Source organism: Oryctolagus cuniculus, chromosome 13 (genome assembly GCF_964237555.1).
Source record: "Oryctolagus cuniculus chromosome 13, mOryCun1.1, whole genome shotgun sequence".
In the NCBI taxonomy this organism is placed as follows: domain Eukaryota; kingdom Metazoa; phylum Chordata; class Mammalia; order Lagomorpha; family Leporidae; genus Oryctolagus; species Oryctolagus cuniculus.
The window spans coordinates 13,136,155-13,158,125 of NC_091444.1; the positions used below are offsets into that span (position 1 = coordinate 13,136,155).

The 21,971-nt window shown below is 36.6% G+C and overlaps 1 protein-coding gene across 1 annotated transcript in view; it reads left to right on the forward strand.

The window, feature by feature from the left end:
* Positions 1-372: 372 nt before the first annotated feature.
* Positions 373-21,971, forward strand: part of CFH (complement factor H) — a 60,629-nt gene continuing 39,030 nt past the window's right edge. Inside the window, exons 1-6 of the mRNA XM_008268715.4 lie at positions 373-531; positions 11,532-11,717; positions 12,054-12,159; positions 14,787-14,863; positions 16,522-16,710; positions 19,333-19,503. Coding sequence (XP_008266937.2) covers positions 474-531; positions 11,532-11,717; positions 12,054-12,159; positions 14,787-14,863; positions 16,522-16,710; positions 19,333-19,503 — 787 coding nt within the window. The 5' untranslated portion in view covers positions 373-473. The remainder of the gene's footprint in view (positions 532-11,531; positions 11,718-12,053; positions 12,160-14,786; positions 14,864-16,521; positions 16,711-19,332; positions 19,504-21,971) is intronic.

The following is a 21,971-nucleotide window of genomic DNA, read 5'->3' on the forward strand; positions in this document are numbered from 1 at the left end:
TTACACACTTAGCCACAGCACCAGCCCCTGTAAGTGATTTTTAAGAGCTTCATTAGTTTTCATTTTGAGGCTTACACACAATAGACCTGAAATGACCGAGTAATCAAGGGTTCATTAAACCCAGAGTATATCACCTGTTGCTACTTTGCACATTCCAAGAACCTGAGCTTGTTCCAAAGGAGACCATAGCCCAGTGTACGAAAGAACAAATCAGAAAGCAGATTATAGCATTAACACTCCGTGTGAAGCCAGTGAGAACTGGGATCAAACTGGCACTGCTGAGCTTGTGGCTGAGGTTTCATTTACTTTGCAAAAGTTTCTGATGGGCGGGGCATCAACCCCTTATTTCCTAAGCTGTGTTTCAACTTCCTTTTGGAGCAAATACTTTCTGCACTAATTTCAGTTTTCAGCAGAGGGAAGCTAGACGGAGTAAGCAGTGTCAGCTCATCAATGTATCACTAAAGCTCCCCAAAATGAGACTTCCGGCAAAGCTGCTCTGGTTTGTGATAGGCACTGTCTGTGTAGCACAAGGTAAGGTTTAAAAGGGAGACCTTTTTTCCACTGCTTTATTATGAAACATTTGCTAGTCATGCTTTTTACATTGGTAATAAAATTTTGGTCTAGAATATGTGATTTAACTACTAGTCTGTAGCTTAGCGTTTGTGTGACTTTTAATATTGTTAAGTTTAAAAAATAAAAGTAACTCATTTGAATGCTATATATGATTATTTCTTATAATTTTATTTAATGTAAAGTTTAAAAACGTTTTAATGAATGTTTTTGAAAACTACAATTTGGCATAATGGTTTCCTTTGCAACTATTATACAAAGTAATTTACTCTTTATGTTTAGAAGTTTCACCAAATGCTTTAAGTGAGTCACATGCTTCTTAACATTTTAAAAACACTTCAAATTGATGAATAATTGAATTTATTTAAGATTTAATTTTAACTTTTTCAAAGAAAAGTATATTTATAACTTACAATTGATATTGCCATAGTCTTAAAAGTCTTACAGAGAGGCATTCCATGTATTCTTATAATGAAAATACCATTTTAGGTTGAAATGCACTTGAATATACAATATTTGTAGTATTTAAATTGTTTTTTCCAGGTAATTTTTAAAAGCCAAAATTCAAGTATAATTAAAATAAGTTCAAACAAAGTAGAATTTGAGATATTATTAAAATAGAGTGCTACAAAATATATGAGATAATTAAATAATAATGATGTAAACGCCTTTACATAATTGATTCCAGCTGACTTGTTCCAGTTGTATTTGATTTTTCATCAGTGTGCTTAGATGTGCTATCAGTTCCTGCTGGTGAATTGAGCAATAGCACACTATACTTGTAGTAAAAATAATAACAAATCTTATTATTTCCTAACAGATAAGCTTCAGTGATTAAGGTAATGCTGAGGTTAGCCTTATAATTTTCAGAAAATGCACGTAACGCACAGGCCAGCCAAGAAAAACATTCCGTGAGTTTTTAGTGGAAATGGAACTCCTATCTGATCCCTTGTTGGCTAAGTAGTCTAAGAAACTAAACTACCTTGAGATTTCAATCAGTTTCAACAGTTTACCATACCTAACAGAAAGATATTCAAAACCTTGATAGTTTAAAACTAAAAACCAGGTACTGCAACATTTGCTTCTGGTTTTGTATGCCACGTTGAACATTGAATATCACATTGAGAAACTATGAAAGACTATCTGCTTACCCCAATCAGACATAACACTGTTTCATTTCACAATTTGCTACAGCCCTGTTAAGAGTAAACATGATTCAAAAAATACTGTTCATTACTAAAGAAGAATAGCCAACAGGAAGAACTTATCAACTCAGCTTGGCTTGTTTTTTTCCTGTGTAATACGTGGGGGAACAAGTAGGAGCTTTTAGATGCAATGCATTGTCTGCATTCACATTCCTTTTTGTGCAGGAACATTACTTGCTCCCTCCTGTAAATGTCCTGGCTCAAAGGAGTCGCCTGCTACTAAAAACTGGGTGAGATTTATTTACAGGACAAAGTTTAAACCAACACTTCCGCAGCCAAACTACACAGTTTCAGCTTTTTGGAACCTATTATGATCAAGTTGCATTAAGTAGATCTTTTAGATTTAGGGTCTAATAATTGTATACTATATAAAATTACACCACAGAAATTCCAGAATGATTAACGTGAATAAATAAAACCTTGCCAAAACCTGTCCAAGTAAATCCTACTTCTGTTGCTTAAGGAGATGTTTACTGATGTTGGAGGTTTGATGGCCAATAATGTCTTTCAGACCACATGTTACATTGTAGACTAAAGATTGAGTGATTCCATTTCACTTACAGAAAAAAATCATTTTGTTATATATTATATTGTTTCAAGTACGATATAGCTTCAAATTTGAGTTAATTCTACATGAAAAAATTAATTTTATAAATATTTTTAAAATAATTATAAGTCAATAGAAATTGTTCTTTATAAGGATATTATGTGACTGCTATATATCATTGTCTAGTTCAGAAAACTGGTGATGATTTATTATCCTAAATTTTGTTCTAATTTCAATGTGATAAATAAGAATTCTTTTTCTTTCTCCCTAAACACTTGTATTTTCAGAGTAGTGTGGGTATTTATATGGTGTGACTTAGAGTTGTTCAGTGTCCCAACTGCCTTTTTTTTTTTAACTTTTATTTAATGAATATAAATTTCCAAAGTACAGCTTATGGATTACAATGGCTCCCCCCGCCCCATAACTTCCCTCCCACCCACAACCCTCCCCTTTCCTGCTCCCTCTCCCCTTCCATTCACATCAAGATTCATTTTCAATTCTCTTTATATACAGAAGATCAGTTTAGCATATATTAAGTAAAGATTTCAACAGTTTGCACCCACATAGAAACACAAAATGAAAAATACTGTTTGAGTATTAGCTATAGCATTAAATCACAATGTACAGCACATTAAGGACAGAAATCCTACATGAGGAGTAAGTGCACAGTGACTCCTGTTGTTGACTTAACAAATTGACACTCTTGTTTATGGCATCAGTAGTCACCCTAGGCTCTTGTCATGAGTTGCCAAGGCTATGGAAGCCTTTTGAGTTAACCAACTCTGATCATATTTAGACAAGGTCGTAGTCAAAGTGGAAGTTCTCTCCTCCCTTCAGAGAAAGGTACCTCCTTCTTTGATGCCCAGTTGCCTTTAGTATCTTCTCTCCTGCTATTTAGTTTCCATGTTGATATTACCGTAAATTCAACCAACCTGTAATTTACATGCAATGACAAACACTCTGCATAAATACATAAGGGAGGTTAAATGCAGTTAATTCACTATAATTTACTGTGAATTATTATAATAATCTAAAAACTTCCACACAATAATTTTAGGGTAGAAGGATGATGAAGAGGATAAGAGGAACAAGACGACATGATTGTGTAAGATGAAGTATTTCTAAGTAAAATAGGTCTGATGCATGAAATGCTACAGCGAGTACTATGGGAAGAGGTAGAAAAATTGCCCACAGGAATGGCACAGGAGTGACAGGTGTACCAAGACAGGCTTTGCTTATTTTAACTAAGCATATCCTGGGAATGCATATGCTACAATTTTTGAAACATTTAAGTATTGTAAACTAAAATAATTCTAAAGTAGAAGTAAGTTCCCAAATGTAAGTAGAAAAGGATGGTAAAATATCCTTTATTTTTGCCTTTGTTTGCTAAGGGGTAAGCCAAAGGCTTCATAGATTACTTTTATTTGCTCAGTCCCTGTTATGCAGTCTTTGCCAGTTTCCTTCTTCCCCCGATGTCTCCTCTTCCTGCCCTACTCCTACACCATCCACCAGCTGCCCAGGACTGAGATCCTGCCAAGGAAGTCTACCTTGTGCTCCTTTAACTAGGGGTGTACCTTACCTATTTCTTAGCAACCTTAACAAGTGCTCAGAACAGAGTGCATGGAAAGGGCATGATATAATGGGGAGGCGGGGTGATAATTAAATTTGAGCATAAAATTATAAGGAGATATTATAAAAATGGCCCAGAGAGAGTAAAGTAACTAAACAGAAATAAAATACAAAATTTTAAAAAAAGGAAAAAATGATTTGACACAGTTCTTTTAACATTTTGGAGTGCCAAGATTCTCATAAACCTAGTCAACAGAAAATGTAATAGCTTAAAAAAAGTCCTATAGAAATGTCTCTTCAGAAAATCTTTTTTTTTTAAAAAAAAAAGATTTATTTATTTATTTGAAAGGCAGAGACACAGTGAGGCAGAGGCAGAGAGAGAGAAAGAGAGGTGTTCCATCTGCTGGTTCACTTCCCAGATGGCTACAATGGACAAGCTAGGCCAACCTGAAGCCAGGATCAGGAGCTTCTTCCGGATCTCCCACAATGATGCAGGGGCCAAGCACTAGGGCCATCTTCTACTGCTTTCCCAGGACATAACAGAAAGCTGGAACAAAGTGGAGCAGCCAGGACTCCAACCGGCACCCATATAGGATGCCAGCACTGCAGGCGGCAGCTTTACTCACCTTGCCACAGTAGCAGCACCTCTTCAGAGATTCTTAGAAGTTTTTCTTTGGCTTAGATTCAAGTGATTCCGGACTTCAAACACTATAACATGAATTCAAACACATGACACACAGACCAGGTAGGCAACAGAGTTACAGATGTTAGAGTTTACTGAATTTGTGTAACAGAACTTTTAGGTGCATTAAACAGTAGTCCCCTGTCTTCTCCAGCTTTGTACATCTGACACTGTCTACTGTGCTCTTCCATCCGTAGTCCACAGATACGGAAATGTTTCAGCTAGTTCCGGTTTCTTTCACTGATCCATTTGCTTCTCTGTTTATCCACTTTTTGAGCGACTGCTAAAGTTTTTGTGGATGGATTTTTTTTGTTTTTTAATAGAAGCGTTACTTTAATAAAAATAATTTCAGTCACATAAATTGATAGGAAAACTTTTATTCTTTTGTGGCATTAAATTAATAAGAGCAAAGAAGCTAAATTTATCAAAATAGTAATATAGTTGTGGAAAATAGTTTTCTACTCACAATATTGTATAATTGCAACTCTACATGTGCAATTTAGTTAATTTATTTTTCCGGTAAACTGAACACCAGCAAGTTGGTCGGAATTTTGAATGTGAAAAACACACAGATCAGTTTATAATTAAACAAAGATTCACCATGTACAAATATGAGCAGGACATTTTTAAGACAAAAACGAAAACACACGGTTTTGGTGGTGGTGGTGGCAGGTATGTAGGAGGGAAGCTAGTTTTGTGATAGGGTATCAGCACCATCTAGTGGAATAAAATTATGTTTTCTAAAATTATAAAAATTAAAATAGTTCATGAGAAATCACATGCTACACAATTCACTAACACAATTGTGCTAAAACTTTATACAATCTTCAAAGGAAAACGAGTGTGTATGACAGCCCATGCAAGTATATTTCGTTTCATAAAATACAGGTTCACATTTTTGTTTTATGAAATGCTGTAAAACATTTTCAAATGGCTATGTTCCATCATGCAATTTTATCTAGCAGATTATTTTTCCCCACTTGGCTTTAAAATAAATTCAAGAATACAGTGATAAAACAATTTTTACTGTAAAATCAAGTAAGACAAGGAATTTCCCAATTAAAATAATAATTTTTTTTTTGACAGGCAGAGTGGACAGTGAGAGAGAGAGACAGAGAGAAAGGTCTTCCTTTGCCGTTCGTTCACCCTCCAACGGCCGCCGCGGCCGGCGCACCGCGCTGATCCGATGGCAGGAGCCAGGTGCTTCTCCTGGTCTCCCATGGGATGCAGGGCCCAAGTACTCGGGCCATCCTCCACTGCACTCCCTGGCCACAGTAGAGAGCTGGCCTGAAAGAGGGGCAACCGGGACAGAATCCGGTGCCCCGACCGGGACTAGAACCCGGTGTGCCGGCGCTGCAAGGCGGAGGATTAGCCTAGTGAGCCGCAGCGCTGGCCTAAAATAATAATTTAACAAATATGTTTTAGATATGAGAAGTATCTCAAAATTTGTCATTTTTAAAAGTAATGTGAAGGGTTTTACAATGTAACCATTGCAATATCAGGGTAGTTATATCTAAATTCATCAGTAGACACTATTAAAAACATTAATGACTGGGGTCCGTGCTATGGCTTAGCAGGGTAAGCCTCTTCCTGCAACACCAACATCCCATATGGATGCTGGTTTGAGACCCAGCTGATTCATTTCTGACCCATCTCCCTATTAATATGCCTGGAAAAGCAGAGGAAGACAGCCCCTGTATCCAAGTAGGAGACCTGAAAGAAGCTCCTGGTTCCTGGCTTTGGCCTGGCAAAGCCCCAGATGTTGCAGCCATTTGGGGAGTGAACCAGTGCATGGGAAAATCTCTGTTTCTCCTTGTTTCTCTGTAACTCTGGCTCTCAAATAAGTAAAAAATAAATCTTTTAAAAATCTCATTAACAAAATCAGTCAGCATAAGCTTAGAAATTAATTTTATGTGTTCTTTGTATCACTTTTTTCTTTTGCAAAAATGAGAATCATTATATATACTTTTTTGGGTAAAAAATTATAATTTATTGAAAAACTAAAAATAAGTTGCTGTATATAAATGATTTATTATTTTAATATTTTTAATCATGAAATATAGTACACACAACTGAATAAAATATGAATATACTATACTACAACTACTTAGAATCATACACTCAAGAAGAATATGCCCAGCATCCACAGAAAACTCATGAATTTCTTCCAGATCAATACACTTAAATTTTTTCTGGGGAAAAAATTTAACTTGATTTTTATGGTAATTACATTTTTTATTCATTAATAGTTCCATAACCTACATACACATCCTTAACATCCTTAGTAGGATAAATCTGTTCTTGAATTTTATATAGGGGCAATGATTCTATAATTGACACACCTTTGTACTTACTGTTACTTTCTGGGCACCTCAGTTTGTGGCATAGATTTTATTATTCCATTGAATACATATAACATCAATTCTTATCCCTTCAACCATTAGTGGACATTGGGTTTGTTTCCATTTTTGACTAAGAATTGTAGTGCTGTAATCATTGCCACACATGAAAGCTGACTCACGTATGAATAGGTTTTTAATCATATTCATAGGAATACAACTGCTGAGCAACAATCATTATAGATTTCTTATTTATACCTCCCACCCCCAAATTCATATGTCAAAACGTTAACCCACAAATAGGACAGTATTAGGAGGTGAGGCCTCCGGGATGTAATTAGGCTTTGATAAAGTCATGAGTGAAGGGAGCCATGATGAGATTAAGAAGAGGAACAGATTAGAACTCTGTCTCCTATTTTTCTCTCTCTGTAGGTCATGTGATGATACAAGAAAATGACAGTCATCCGCAAACATTTAGATGGCCTTCACCAGGGTCCAACCAGGCTCCTTCCTAGGCTCCAGAAATATAATAAATAACATTTGAGTTGTTTGAGCCACCCAGCCTATGGTATTTTCATTATTGCTACTCCAGCTAAAAAACAGTGTACATGTTCAATTTCTATTCTGATGTGAGGGCTTCCTTCCCATCAGGAATTCTCCATGTTTCACATTCTTTTCAAAGGTTGAGATTTTTAGACTTTTAAACATTTTTGCTATTGTCATTTTTCCCCCCAAAATGTGACTTATTATGGTTTTAATTTTCATTTTTTTAGTTTAAGTAATTTTGTTTTTGAAAGGCAGAATTAGACAGTGAGAGAGAGAGACAGAGAGAAAGGTCTTCCTTTCCATTGGTTCACCCCCCAAATGGCCGCTATGGCCGGTGCTCTGTGCCGATCAGAAGCCAGGAGCCAGATGCTTCTCCTGGTCTCCCATGCGGGTGCAGGGCCCAAGCACTTGGGCCATCCTCCACTGACTTCCCGGGCCACAGCAGAGAGCTGGACTGGAAGAAGAGCAACTGGGACTAGAACCTGGGGTGCCGGTGCTGCAGGTGGAAGATTAGCCAAGTGAGCCACGGCGCCGGCCAATTTAAGTAATTTTTGAAAAGATTTTATTTATTTATTTGAGAGGTAGAGTTACAGACACAGAGAGACAGAAAGCTCTTCCACCTACTAGCTTACTTCCCAAATGGCCACAATGATCGGAGCTGGGCAGATCTGAAGCCAGGAGCCAGGAGCTTCTTCAGGGTCTCCCAAGCGGGTGCAGGGACCCGTCTTCCACTTCTTTCCCAGACCATAGCAGAGAGCTGGATTGAAAGAGGAACAGCTGGGACTTGAACCGGCACCCATATAGGATGCCAGCGCTGCAGGAGGAGGCCTAGCCTATTGTGCCACAGTGCTGGCCCTGAGTAATTTTTTTTAAGTTTATTGATCACATGAGTTTTCTCTTTCATGAAAGACTTGCTCAACCTTTTCTCTATTTTCCTCCTTTTGTGTGTGTGTGTGTGTGTTTACTAGTCTTGAAAAGTTTTAATAGCAAAGTTAGTTGTCATTGGTGACTTTGTAGAATGAGCTGGTGCAGCCAATGTTTTCCTCCAAACTGTTATTTTCTTATAAATTTTGGTTATGAGACTGTAGATGTTTAAAAAACCTTCTGTGTCAGTTTTGATGAAGGTGTTTTTTTTTTCAAGGAATTTGTCTATTTCATCAATATTTTTTAAATGCATTGACAAACAGCTATGTATAGTATTCTTTTTTTTTTTTTTTTTTTTTTTGACAGGCAGAGTGGACAGTGAGAGAGAGAGACAGAAAGGTCTTCCTTTGCCGTTGGTTCACCCTCCAATGGCCGCCGCGGCCGGCACACCGCGCTGATCCGATGGCAGGAGCCAGGAGCCAGGTGCTTTTCCTGGTCTCCCATGGGGTGCAGGGCCCAAGCACCTGGGCCATCCTCCACTGCACTCCCTGGCCACAGCAGAGAGCTGGCCTGGAAGAGGGGCAACCGGGACAGAATCCGGCGCCCCGACCGGGACTAGAACCGGGTGTGCCAGCGCCGCAAGGCGGAGGATTAGCCTAGTGAGCCGCGGCGCCGGCCTGTATAGTATTCTAAAATAAGATTTCTAGGGATGTTCCATTTTTATTCCTGAATGTAATTATTTGAGCTTTCTCTTTTTTAAAAAATTTGATCAGTGTTTCCAGAATTTTGTCAATTTTATTTCTTATGAAAATATTTGTTTTTAAATTCATTTATATTTTATATGTATCATGTTTCATTTTATTTCTTTTCATTATTATCTGTTCATTAGTCTTTTTCCATAATTACAATTCTTTAGCTTTTTGAGCATTTTACCACCTCTTAAATTTTATCTTAGCTATAACATTTACATGATTTACAAACTTTATATTTAGAATTTTTTATATTGTTCACTTCAAAATATTTTCTCTCATTGTGATTTGTTCATTGACTCATTGGAAGTGATTTACTAGTTGGCAAACCCACTATTTTTTGTTGTCATTTTATTTTTTTTTGTAACATTCAGGGTCAGAGAATATATTTTATTTAATTTCAATATTTTAAAATTTATTGACTTACAGTATAACCCAATGTGACCTATTTTCATAAATCTTTGATGTGTTTCTGAAATATTTTAGGAATAATATTCTTTGTAAATTATATATTTTTCCCATTTTTAATATCCTTATGGATTTTTTTCTTGCTTCTCTCCCATCAATTATCAAGAGAAGTATACCAGATATGATTTTGGATTTGTCTCTTTCCATATATATTTGTGACTCTATTACAAGATGTTATATAACATTTTAATTTTTTTCTGATTAGCTAACTTTTCATCATTATGGAAAGACCTTTCTTTAACCCCTTTTCTTACTGAAACTTTTCCTGTGAGACTTTGGGACAATTCTAGGCTTTAGCAGTGCACCATGATTCTGCACAAATTTTTAGATTCTGTCAAGCTAATCACCTCCGTAAGTTTTTCTTGTATTTTCTTCTTTCCCATTTGGGCAAAGCCTGACCTTCAATCTATATCCAGAGTTAGCAAACCTAGCCAGGCATGAAATTGCTGTAGAAATTGCTATATGTTTGGTTAAAGCAGGCCCATCCCACTTAGGTTTAGTTGTTTAATCGTTTTTGCTCATATAAGTTGCTTTAAACGCACATACATTCCAACAATTGTTTGTTCTTTTTTTTTTTTTTTTTTTTTTTTTTTTACAAAAAGGGTTTATTTATTTATTTGAAAAGCAGAGAGAGTGAGAGAGGGAGACAGACACAGAAACCTCCCATCCTCTGGTTTACTTCTCAAGTGCTAGCAATGGCTGGCACTTGTCCAGGCCAAAGCTAGGAGCTTGTAGTTCCATCTGAGTCTCCTGCATGAGTGGCAGGTGTCCAGTACTTGAATCATCTTCCACTGATTCCTTAGGCAAAGTAGCAGGGAACTGGATTGGAAGCTAGCAGCCAGGGCTAGAACTGCTGCTCCAACATAGACTGTCAGCATTGCTTAACCTGTTAGGCCACATGTTGGCCCAAATTTGCCATTCCTTTAGAATTTATACTATAAACCTATTGTGATCCATGTTATTCTATCCTATTTGAAGGTCACTAAATAATTTTGTATTATCAGGGGATATTTTATAAATAATTTTATCTACCTATAATGCAAATTATTCATCTCTTTGATTACTTATTTAATGACTAACTTCCCTTTCTAGAGAGTAAGCACTTTAAGAACAAATACTTTGTTTTATTCATTATTTTGTCTGCAGAACTTAGAACATGACCCAATAAATATTTTCCCAACCAAAGAAAAACAGTAGAATTGGTGCAATGTTAAGAATAATATTATTAAGAATAATATTATTGTTAATAATATTATTCTTAACATATTATTCTTTTTTTCTTTTTCTTTTTTTAACAGGCAGAGTTAGACAGTGAGAGAGAGAGAGACAGAGAGAAAGGTGTTCCTTTTCCGTTGGTTCACCCCCCAAATGGCCGCTATGGCTGGCGCACTGTGGCCAGCGTGTGGCACCCATCCAAAGCCAGGAGCCAGGTGCTTCCTCCTGGTCTTCCATGCGGGTGTAGGACCCAAGCACTTGGACCATCCTCCACTGCCTTCCCGGGCCACAGCAATGAGTTGGACTGGAAGAGGAGCAACTGGGACAGAATCTGGTGCCCCAACTTAGACTAGAACCCGGGGTGCTGGCGCCGCAGGTGGAGGATTAGCCTAGTGAGCCACGGCACCGGCCGCGTATTATTCTTAATAATATTAAAGTATATCCATTGATGTGGAAAATCATTTAGGTTATTTTTACAGAGCATACATTATTTAAATTATGCAGATTCTATTTTTATAGATGAAATGCACATTTTATGTATATTAAAACATATTTGGTTGGATCTATAACTATATGTGAGGTCTTCAAAAAAGTCCATGGAAAATATAAATTATGGATAAGCTATTCATGTATTTCAAAAATTTTTGCATCAAAATAAACATCTTTTAATTCCATTTTCATGAACATTTAGATGTAAACTCATATAGATTTTTTTAAAACTGGACTGCCTATTTTAATGGCTACTGTCAGCAGTTATTTTGTCTTTATTGTTTGCAGATTGTAAAGAACCTCCTCCAAAAAAAAATATAGAAATTCTGTCAGGTTCCTGGAATGAACAAACATACCCAGAGGGTACTCAGGCTGTTTATAAATGCCGACCTGGATACAGAACTCTTGGAACTATTGTGATGACATGCAGGAATGGAGAATGGGTGGCTGTTAACCCCGCAAGAGTGTGTCGGAGTAAGTACTTCAAACATTTATGACATTTACAAAACTTTTAATTAAGAAAATACTTGTATGTGACATTGTAGTAACACCTTCTGAATTATATCATCATTATCACCTAAATACAGAATAATACATCATTATTTTTGAAAAAAGGTAGTATTGCTCTAAAATCAAAAAAGGCATATATAGTTATATCTAATTATAAAATAATAGTTTTGTCATTTTCAATTTTCCTTATAGCCCGTGCTGTCCTTTACTATACTATCAATATACTTGTACCTCAACTCCTATACAAAATGTGTTTCCTATTTTACATATTAATATCATATACTTTTTTTTTCATTTTAGAAAAGCCCTGTGGACATCCTGGAGATACTCCCTTTGGATCTTTTCATCTTGCAGTAGGAAATGAGTTTGAATTTGGAGCAAAGGTTGTTTATACATGTAACGAGGGGTATGTAGTCAGTATAATAAAAGATTTATAATCGAAATAGTAAAATGACCTGTATTAATGTATACTTCTAATGTTATTGTATTTTTCTATGTACATTTTTATACTACTTGAATCCTTTAGAAGAAATTGTTGGATATTGCAGATACCTAATGATCATTGGTTCTTATGACTTTAGTCTTTCTTTGGTCACAACTGAGGGAGTTTTTTCAAATGCATTTTTAGCCCAACCATCAGTCCTTTCTGCTAACTTTACACACATAACCAAATAGGTTGAAACCACGTGAGTCTGAACTAATCAATTAGCTCTTCACTCTTCACTTATGAAATATTTTTTATTTGAGGCTAATTTTCCCCCTTTTGTCTTGACCTGACAAAGAAAGTGAAAACTCATATTTCTTCCACTTGATTCTCTCCATCTCATCATTCATAATATTTATAGCTTGATAAAAAAAATAGCTTGCACTTGCCTCTAACTTTCGGCTCTGTTTAAATGTTCTTCATCACCGTCATCTTGTGAGTTCTGTTATTGCTGCTCTGTAAGAGTTACTTTTTCTAACATTGAACTTGAGCCTCCAAAAGAATTACATGTCTGTCAATGAAATAGTCATTGGGCCATCTAGCATCAGCAAATTGAAAACTTTATACTATTTTAAATTTTACTGTGGTAGTGTTTAAGCTATCTGAGGGGAATTTTGTTGGGATGTTTGACTTATCTGTGGAAGCTGGTGGTGAGACAGGATTACTATACCCATGATTTCAGCCAGCCAGTTTATCCCTTTGGATCCCTTGCCCTCATCCACTGTTCCTTTTCTGGATATCTGTTTAGTTGAATGTCAGCTCTTTAGCAGGATATTCAGAATGACAATCTAGTTTTACCACCTGAGAGAAGGCAGTTTTGAGAACACAGTCTGTAAAAAGATTTTCAGCTGTTATGCCTGTGCGGGTTGCAGAAATGTGAGCTGTTACATTTTCCCAGCCACCAACATGTGAACTATGTCTGTCTCTTCCCTCCATGCCTATATGTCTATGGGCCTTGGGTAAATTCTGCAGAGTATCTGAAAGTGTTCTGGGGGGTACACAAGGAAATCTTTCTCTCTTGAAAGATGGCACATTCTGCCTTGAAGAGCTCGAAGATTGACATAATTATCAATAATTGTGTTTCCTCATAACAGAGACAAAGGATAAAAGCTTGACTTTAAGTCCTGTAATAACCTTTCTTCCCTTATGGAATTAGGAACAGATCAATGACAATAAAAAAGACAAGGCAATTTTTTGAGAGAAAATGTTCGTTTCATCTGTCAATGAGTTAAGTAGCTCTCACCTGCAGATGAAGGAAACAAATGTTCATGTAGAATTGTTTAGAATTTAATGAAAAATACTGTTTTCAAAAATATCTATCATTATCAAAATGTTTCCCTGTTATTTATTTTTTGAGAAAATGTTTTGTCCCTTAGTGTCCATTATAATATTGAGACAATGTTTTACCTTGTTCTGGAGCATCTGACAATGATGGCACATTTTGTGCCAGCCCCAAGGATCTTGTATTCAAATAGAGCATTTTAGATTTGAAGAGCTGTCTTGACAGGCTACAGCAATTAGATATGTTCAATATTAGTTGGGTGGGATAGCCAGATTTGATTCAGTGAACACAGTCGGGAAAGGAACTGTAGGAAAAAGATGGAGACAAGTATTGAAAATAAACCACACACTAAGAATGATTGGCTAGTACTTTATTTTTATTATATAAAGACTAAAATGTCAACAAAATAGAATTATGGAGGGAAGAAATATGGGAAAACACATTTTTAGCTATTTCTTACCATTATTCTTTTAGTTTTGGTTTTGGTTATTGTTTATGGAGGCTATTAGATTATTGAAGGTATTTAATCACATTGACTCAATGAAAAAAATAAGAGTACTGTGCATAAGACAATAATGAGTTTGTCATGAACTAAATATTATGATGATTTCAAATCCATAGACCAGAGGCCTTGCAAGCCTTTCAAAAGAAGGAAATTTAAGAAAGAGAAAGAAGAAATTTTGGAAATCTAAGACAGAAAAGGGGAGGAAGGAAGGAAACAGAGAGGGATGCAATAAATGAACAAAGGGAAAATAAAGGAAGAAAATAGGAAAAAATGAAAATGCATATACTGTTAATTTTCCTTGAAATGGAGTTTCTGGACATTCAAAATGGCATTAAGCTTTAAACTGCATTTAAGGCACTGGTGCTGTGGCTCAGTGGGTTAAAGCTGTGGGTTAAGCCTCTGTCTGCAATGCCTGCATCCCATATGGGCGCCAGTTTGAGATCCAGCTGCTCCACTTCCAATCCAGCTTCCTGCTAATAATGTGCCTAGGAGAGCAGCAGAGGATGGCCCAAGTGCGTGAGTCCTTGCACCCCCACACGGGAGACCTGGAGGAAGCTCCTGGCTTCTGACTTCAGCCTGGGCCAGTCCTAGCTGTTGTAGCCATTTGGGGGAGTGAATCAGCAGATGTAGGATCTCTCTGTCTCTCTTCTTCCTCTGTAGCTCTGCCTTTCAAATAACTAGATAAATTTAAAAAAAAATGGTTTACTTAAGCACACATTAGCTGATTGCTGTGGTTTGTTTGTTTACTTTTTGGATTCTTAGGTATAGAATGTTAGGTGACATTGACTACCGGGAATGTGCGGTAGATGGATGGACCAATGATATTCCTTTATGTGAAGGTAGGTATGACATTGATTTATAAGGTATATTGAAATGTCTAAAACAATTGAGGTTTTCAAAATATCAAACATTAAAATGAAAGTCTGTAATTTCTTTTCAAATTATTTTTATGGTTTCTAGTAGAGTACAGAGTAGGTATCTCACCCTCTTAATTGCCACATTATTTCGTGTTTCCATAAACAAACAGAAATAAAGCCAGATCTGATTGAATTGTCAAAGTATTAGACATTATGAAATCTAAAATTCATTGTTCTTTACCCTGGGATCCTAACCATGAGAAAGTCATACAAATATCAGTGGGCAAATGAAGATCAGAATTTCAGCTGCCCAAATTTAGGACCCAATGCAAGCATCCGAAATTGAGAAGATGGTTGAGATCTCTCCCCGCTCCCTACAAAGGGAAGCTTTCCGGTGGTCTTAGTTTTACTGAAAAGACAGGGAAAAAAAGAGAGCTCTAATTTTTTTATTGATCTGTAAAACAAACAATGTGCATGAGAAAATATAGATTCTGTTTCCAAGTGTTGAATAAATAATCCAATTTCTAGTCATTTTAGAAATAGATCAATCAGAATAGTATTTCTTGGTCACATGGTAAGTAGTAAGTGGAGTAAGAGAAAGCAGTAGGGAAGAAAAAATGTGATGATCACTCAAAACAACTAAATGGTGAATGGAATATTTTTTCTATGGAAATGAGATGAAAGAGGTAAATGTTCTAGAGAACATCTTCACTGAAATCACCTGGGATGCTTGTTAAAAACTGAGATTTTTGGTTATTAAAATGGACTTATTTAGTCAGAATCTTTGGAGTGATTTGTCAGGAAGATACTCCTAGAATTTACATCTTAACAAGCATCAGGATCATTTGCAATAACATAAAGTTTGAATTTCAACTTTAGAGAAAATGGAAAATTCTTAGTAAAATCAAAAGAAGTACTCAAAGTAATCTACCACTGCTGTGGACAAGGAAGGAAAATTAAGGGCAAATTTCTCTGTTAAAATAAATGTTACCATAAAATTTGCTTTTAACTCTTTTAGGAACGCTCATGATTTTATTATTTATTTATTTATTTATTTTGACAGATAGAGATAGACAGTGAGAGAGAGAGAGAAAGAGAGAAAGGTCTTCCTTCCATTGGTTCACCCCCAAAATGGCCGCTATGGCCGGTGCTGCACTATATATATATATATATATATATATATATATATACTTTTTTTTTTTTTGACAGGCAGAGTTAGTGAGAGAGAGAGACAGAGAGAAAGGTCTTCCTTCCATTGGTTCACCCCCAAAATGGCTGCTACGGCCCACACGGCCAGCACGCTGCGCTGATCTGAAGCCAGGAGCCAGGTGCTTCCTCCTGGTCTCCTATGCGGGTTCAGGGCCCAAGCACTTGGGCCATCCTCCATTGCCTTCTCGGGCCACAGCAGAGAGCTGGACTAGAAGAGGAGCAACTGGGACTAGAACCTGGTGCCCATATGGGATGCTGGTGCCGCAGGTGGAGGATTAGCCAAGTGAGCCACGGCGCCGGCCCCTTGCTGATGATTTTATTTATACACATTTTTCAAGATGAAGTGTTTAAATTTTATTATTATTTATATTTATATGTAATATATATTTATTTATAAAGTATTTATTAGAAACTTACATTTATCTTTTCAGTTGTCAAGTGCTTGCCAGTGAAAGAACCAGAGAATGGGAAAATTATCAGTGAATTGGAACCAGACCAGGAATATTTCTTTGGACAAGTAATACAGTTTGAATGTAATTCAGGCTTCAAACTCGATGGAGATAAGCAAATACATTGCTCAGAAAATGGTATTTGGAGTGGAATAAAACCACAATGTGTAGGTAAGATATATTTACTATTTTTAATTTTTTGAATATTTTTAGTTTTTTTTTTGAAAATATATATTTCAAAACATTATCCAATCTAGAGAACATAAAAATACTAATAACAGCAAATGGTTGTCAAGCACTTACTCTTTCTCTATAACTGATTTAAACTCTTTGTGAGTGTCATCTCCTTTTACCTTCAAAACAACTCCCTAATTTATGTACTCTGATCATTTCTATTTTATAATTGAAGAAACTAGGATACAAGAGGTTTAATCATGTGCCCTAGATTACCATGAGATAGAGTTAAGATTCAAACCTAGGTTCTCAGACACTGACGTTCATGCTTGAACTATGATTACATCATAGCTGGCTCTGACAGGTGGAAACAGAATGCTAAGCCCCTCCTGCAAGTTGTAGTACTGACTTCCAGAACATACCTTTGTGGCTTTTTTGTTTTGTTTTTAGTTTTTAAAGCCAAGCATTCATTATTTATTTCCACTGATGCATTATGATGACATTCTATTTTTAAAGATTTATTTTATTTTATTTATATGAAAGACAGAGTTACAGAGAGAGGGAGAGACAGAGAGAGGTCTTCCATCTGCTGGTTCACTCCAGATGGCCACAATGGCTGGAGCTGCGTCCAGCTGAAGCTAGGGGCCAGGAGCTTCTTCTAGGTCTCCGACGTGGGTGCAGGGGCCCAAGGACATGAGCCATCTTCTGCTGCTATCCCAGGCCAGAGCAGAGAGCTGGATTGGAAGAGGAGTAGCTGGGACTATAACCAGTGCCCATGTGGGATGCCAGTACTTCAGGCCAGGGCTTCAACCCACTGCACCACAGTGCCAGCCCCGACATTCTATTTATTTATTTATTTTTGACAGGTAGAGTTATAGACAATGAGAGAGAGAGAGAGAGAGAGAGAGAGAGAGACAGAGAGAAAGATCTTCCTTCTGTTGGTTCACTCCCCAAATGGCCACCAAAGCTGGCGCTGCGCCAATCTGAAGCCAGGAGCCAGGTGCTTCCTCCTGGTCTCCCAGGCAGGTGCAGGGGCCCAAGCCCTTGGGCCATTCTCCACTGCCCTCCTGGGCCACTGCAGAGAGCTGGGCTGGAAGAGGAGCAACCGGGACTAGAATCCAGTGCCCAGATGGAATGCCAGTGACACAGGCAGAGGATTAACCAAGTAATCCACGGCACCGGCCCCCTATTTTTTAATGAACACTTCTAAGAAGTGGCCTTGCTTTATATTTGCATGGCAAATTTCATATAAATATTGCTGAATTTAACCAAATAAATCTTTGACTTTTAAAAAAGTCTGTACTAAACAATAAGTCAAGATTTATTTAGTCATCATATTGCTGGCCTATCAATTATAATCGATTGATCTTGGCTTTGGTATTGAATGTCATTGACAATTTGTTTAATAGCACCAAACTTCATTTCACCAATACATGTTTGACAGAAATTTCTGTTCTAATTCACTGTTAACATTGTATAAAATCTCCAGATTATTTGGACTTTCTAGAGCCAGTCTACCTGATGGTGAGATACAGAGAAAAGCATTTTTCTTCCTAAGAATTTTTTCTAACAAAATTACTTCTTTCTGTTAGTGGTTAACAAAGCAAATACCATATTCTTGAAAAGTTTGTAGATATTTATGTGCTTAAAACTAGATTTCTGTGGCTAGTGAAATCTTGCTAGAATAGCTGCAGCCTTGGGTAAGTCTAAAAGGAAGAATGAGTTTTTTAAGAGGAAGATGAAGAGGGCCAGAGCATCCCAACCAGAGGAAGTTCATGAAGTGAAGCTCCAGTGAGCACAAGGCTCCACTGATCTTGTCGGCTTTTCTCAGGGGCCCCAGTGTGCAGTGTAAGTAGGGAATTAGTGATACGTTGAGGACAGGCCAGCCAAAGTGCTGAGGAGCCACATGCACAGCAGGCTGGAGAACTTGGCTTTTATTCCGGATGATTTGGGACTCAGTGAAGGATTTTAAGTGGAGTAATGAAATGACCATATCAAAGGTTATGAAGTTACACATAAAGAAAATTGGTTAGAAAGGTGGGAGAACAGGTTTGGGGAATTAGTTATCCTTACTGCAATTCCAGGGAAATGTGAGAAATGGTGTTGAAGATAATGGCCAGTTTTTCTTTTGGAGATAAAACCTGAATCAATGGTGAAAACATAATAACATAACATCAGTTACTTTTCAGAGATATAATGGCAATGAGTTAAATGAGTTTCTCTGAGAAAGTGTCCTATTGATAATATTCCATTATCAATAAATGAAAATGTGTTATCAGGTTATTCAGTGAAAATACTTATCATAATAAACCTACATCTATATTCAGTTTCATTATATACATTTAATGAATATTATTGGCCACCATTTATTTCACAAGAAATAATTTATCTTCAAATCAATTAAAATTAGAATGAAGTTTAATACAAAATTTAACTTCTTTCTAAACCGAAGGTTAATAATAGGAAAGTCATTTATTGAGTAGACAAGTCAAAACACAACTATTTTTTGTTGACTGATTTCCCTAATGGAAACAAAACTTATGTCATCATGAAAGTCTGTCTAGGTCACAGTCCTTTAATTCATAATAAACATTTTGGAAAATAATTTCTTCTTTCCAGAAATTTCTTGCAATTCTCCAGTAATTACAAATGGGCATAGTCTTTCTCAGAAGAAAATTTATAAGAAAAATGAACGATTTCAATATAAATGTAACCCAGGTTTTGAATATACTGAAAGAGGAGATGCGGTGTGCACTAGCAGTGGATGGAGTCCAGAACCTTCATGTAAAGGTAAACGTTTTATATATCATTTCTTCTTTTTGGATATAAATTATTTTAATTAATATAAACATTTCAATTCAACAATTTTTTTCTCAAAAATAGAATATTAATTTTTATAACGATGATCCAAAGCCAGGAGCCAGGAGCTTCTCCTGGTCTCCCTTGCAGGTGCAAGGCCCAAGCACTTGGGCCATCCTCCATTGCACTCCCGGGCCATAGCAGAGAGCTGGTCTGGAAGAGGGGCAACCGGGACAGAATCCGGTGCCCCGACCGGGACTAGAACACGGTGTGCCGGCGCCGCAGGCAGAGGATTAGCCTATTGAGCCATGGCACTGGCCCCCCAAAAATCTTACACTTTAATTCCACTTACCATGAACTTTTTGAAGTGGCCTCTTACCGAGCTTTATGTGTGTAAGGTCCATTTTGAGATCTATTCAAGTGATCTTTTCACTCTGAAGATAGACATTGGCCTATTGTCATAAAAACACATCTAAAACAATAGACATTGGCCTATTGTCATAAAAAAACATCTAAAACACATGGAAAACAATTATGCTAGACTTCCTAAATCCCATTTATATACAGTTCCCATCAATTAGATTATTTCTCTAAAGCCTAGGATTTAGCCTCAAAAAGTTTAAACTTCAATTGGCAATGGAATTAAGTGGAAATAAATGGAGATTTTTGGTAACAAACCTAATATGGGTCAAAAGTGATTGTAGCGTTAGAAAAATGTCCATCATAAAAGGATGTTATAGGGAGAAAGAATTAACCTCAGTTGTGTTCTTTGCCCACCAAAAATATACCTGGAATATTGTATTCTACTTAGCCTACCTCATTTTTTTTGAAAGGAATGAATTAAAACTACATGTAGACCAAGAATTTAAGAAATCATACTATGAGAAAAATAGCAAGATACAGCTAGTAGTATAATGACCACCTTGAGATACTTGCAAACATTTCTGAAAAAGAAGTTTGTTGGCTTTTGATGAATGTTGTTGTAGTGAATAAAATAAACTACAGTGTTATGCGTGGTCAGTGACCTCCTGAAAGGGCTGCTTTATAGATACTGTAATACTGTGATAGGAAGAAGGTCGAATTCTTAAGAACCTTATGAACTTTAAACCATATGCCTCATAAATGCACACATAACTCTTGCTTTAGGGTTTTCTCTTTCACACGGCAGTTTGCTAAAAATCAACATAAATGGATATTCACTCCAAATTAGATAAAAATGCATTCTCTCTTATAATGTGCTTCCCTTTCTTGAAATATATTTGGATTAACTGAATAGTTTTCTTAATATTAATAACAGCAGCAGTAATAATACTCTACTTTCTGCACCTCAGCTAATGTATCCCAAATAATTCTCTTTTTTTCCTGGCACAATGCAAGAAATTGCTTGCTGATATATGATGAATTCAAAATCTATTTGCCCTACTTTCTCTGAAATTATATAACTCAAAACTCTCTTAGTTGCCTCAATAAGAGTCTTGAAGCCAAATAACAAAACAAAATTTAAATAAAACAATCTAGGAAAAACATACTTACATGATTTTATTTCTTTCTGATCTGTGGCATGTCCATGTCTGGAGTTTCATATCTGGGTAAATTGTCAAAACTTACAGGAATAATTAAAGGTTCCAAGACTTGCTCTATATAGGGATTTTTGATCCAAATCCATCTATTCCCTGCCCAGACTTATTTTTAATTAATTCATAACATAAAGTGCTAATCTAGATTTATTATTTATAATTTAAATGACACATGGCTATTTCTTTTTTCCTTTTTTGTTTTTAAATATTTATTTATTTGAAATTTAGAGTTACACAGAGAAGGAGAAGCAGGGGAGGGGATTCTCCATCCACTGGTTTACTCCCCAGATGGCCGCAACGGCCGGAGCTGCGCCGATCCGGAGTCAGGAGACAGGAGCTTCTTCCGGGTCTCCCATGTGGTTGCAGGGGCCCAAGGACTTGGGCCATCTTCCACTGCTTTCCCAGGCCAAAGCAGAGAGCTAGATTGGAAGTGGAGCAGCTGGGTCTCGAACTGGCGCCCATATAGGATGCCGGCGCTTCAGGCCAGGGCTTTAACCTGCTGTGCCACAGCGCTGGCCCTGGCTATTTCTAATAGTAGGGAAACAGTAGCCTGGAATTTTGAATGGTCTCAAATATTATTGTTTGTGATATAAAACATGATATGGCAATGTATTAGTAGCACTATTTATTTGAAGGGCAATTATGATGGTGTGGAATTAATGTTTGTTAAGGGATTTGTGTTTGTAGCACCAAAGAAATCACCAGAAGTCTTTATTTTTAATTATTTTTTAAATTAATATTATTTGGTTGGTATCTTACTTAAAGTTCTTTTTTCTATCTCATAGCTTTAAGGTGAGTTACACCATGGGGTGAGACCTAAGGGAAGAAAAACTATACTGCAATGGATATATGAAATGAGTAAATGAAAATATGATAGATATA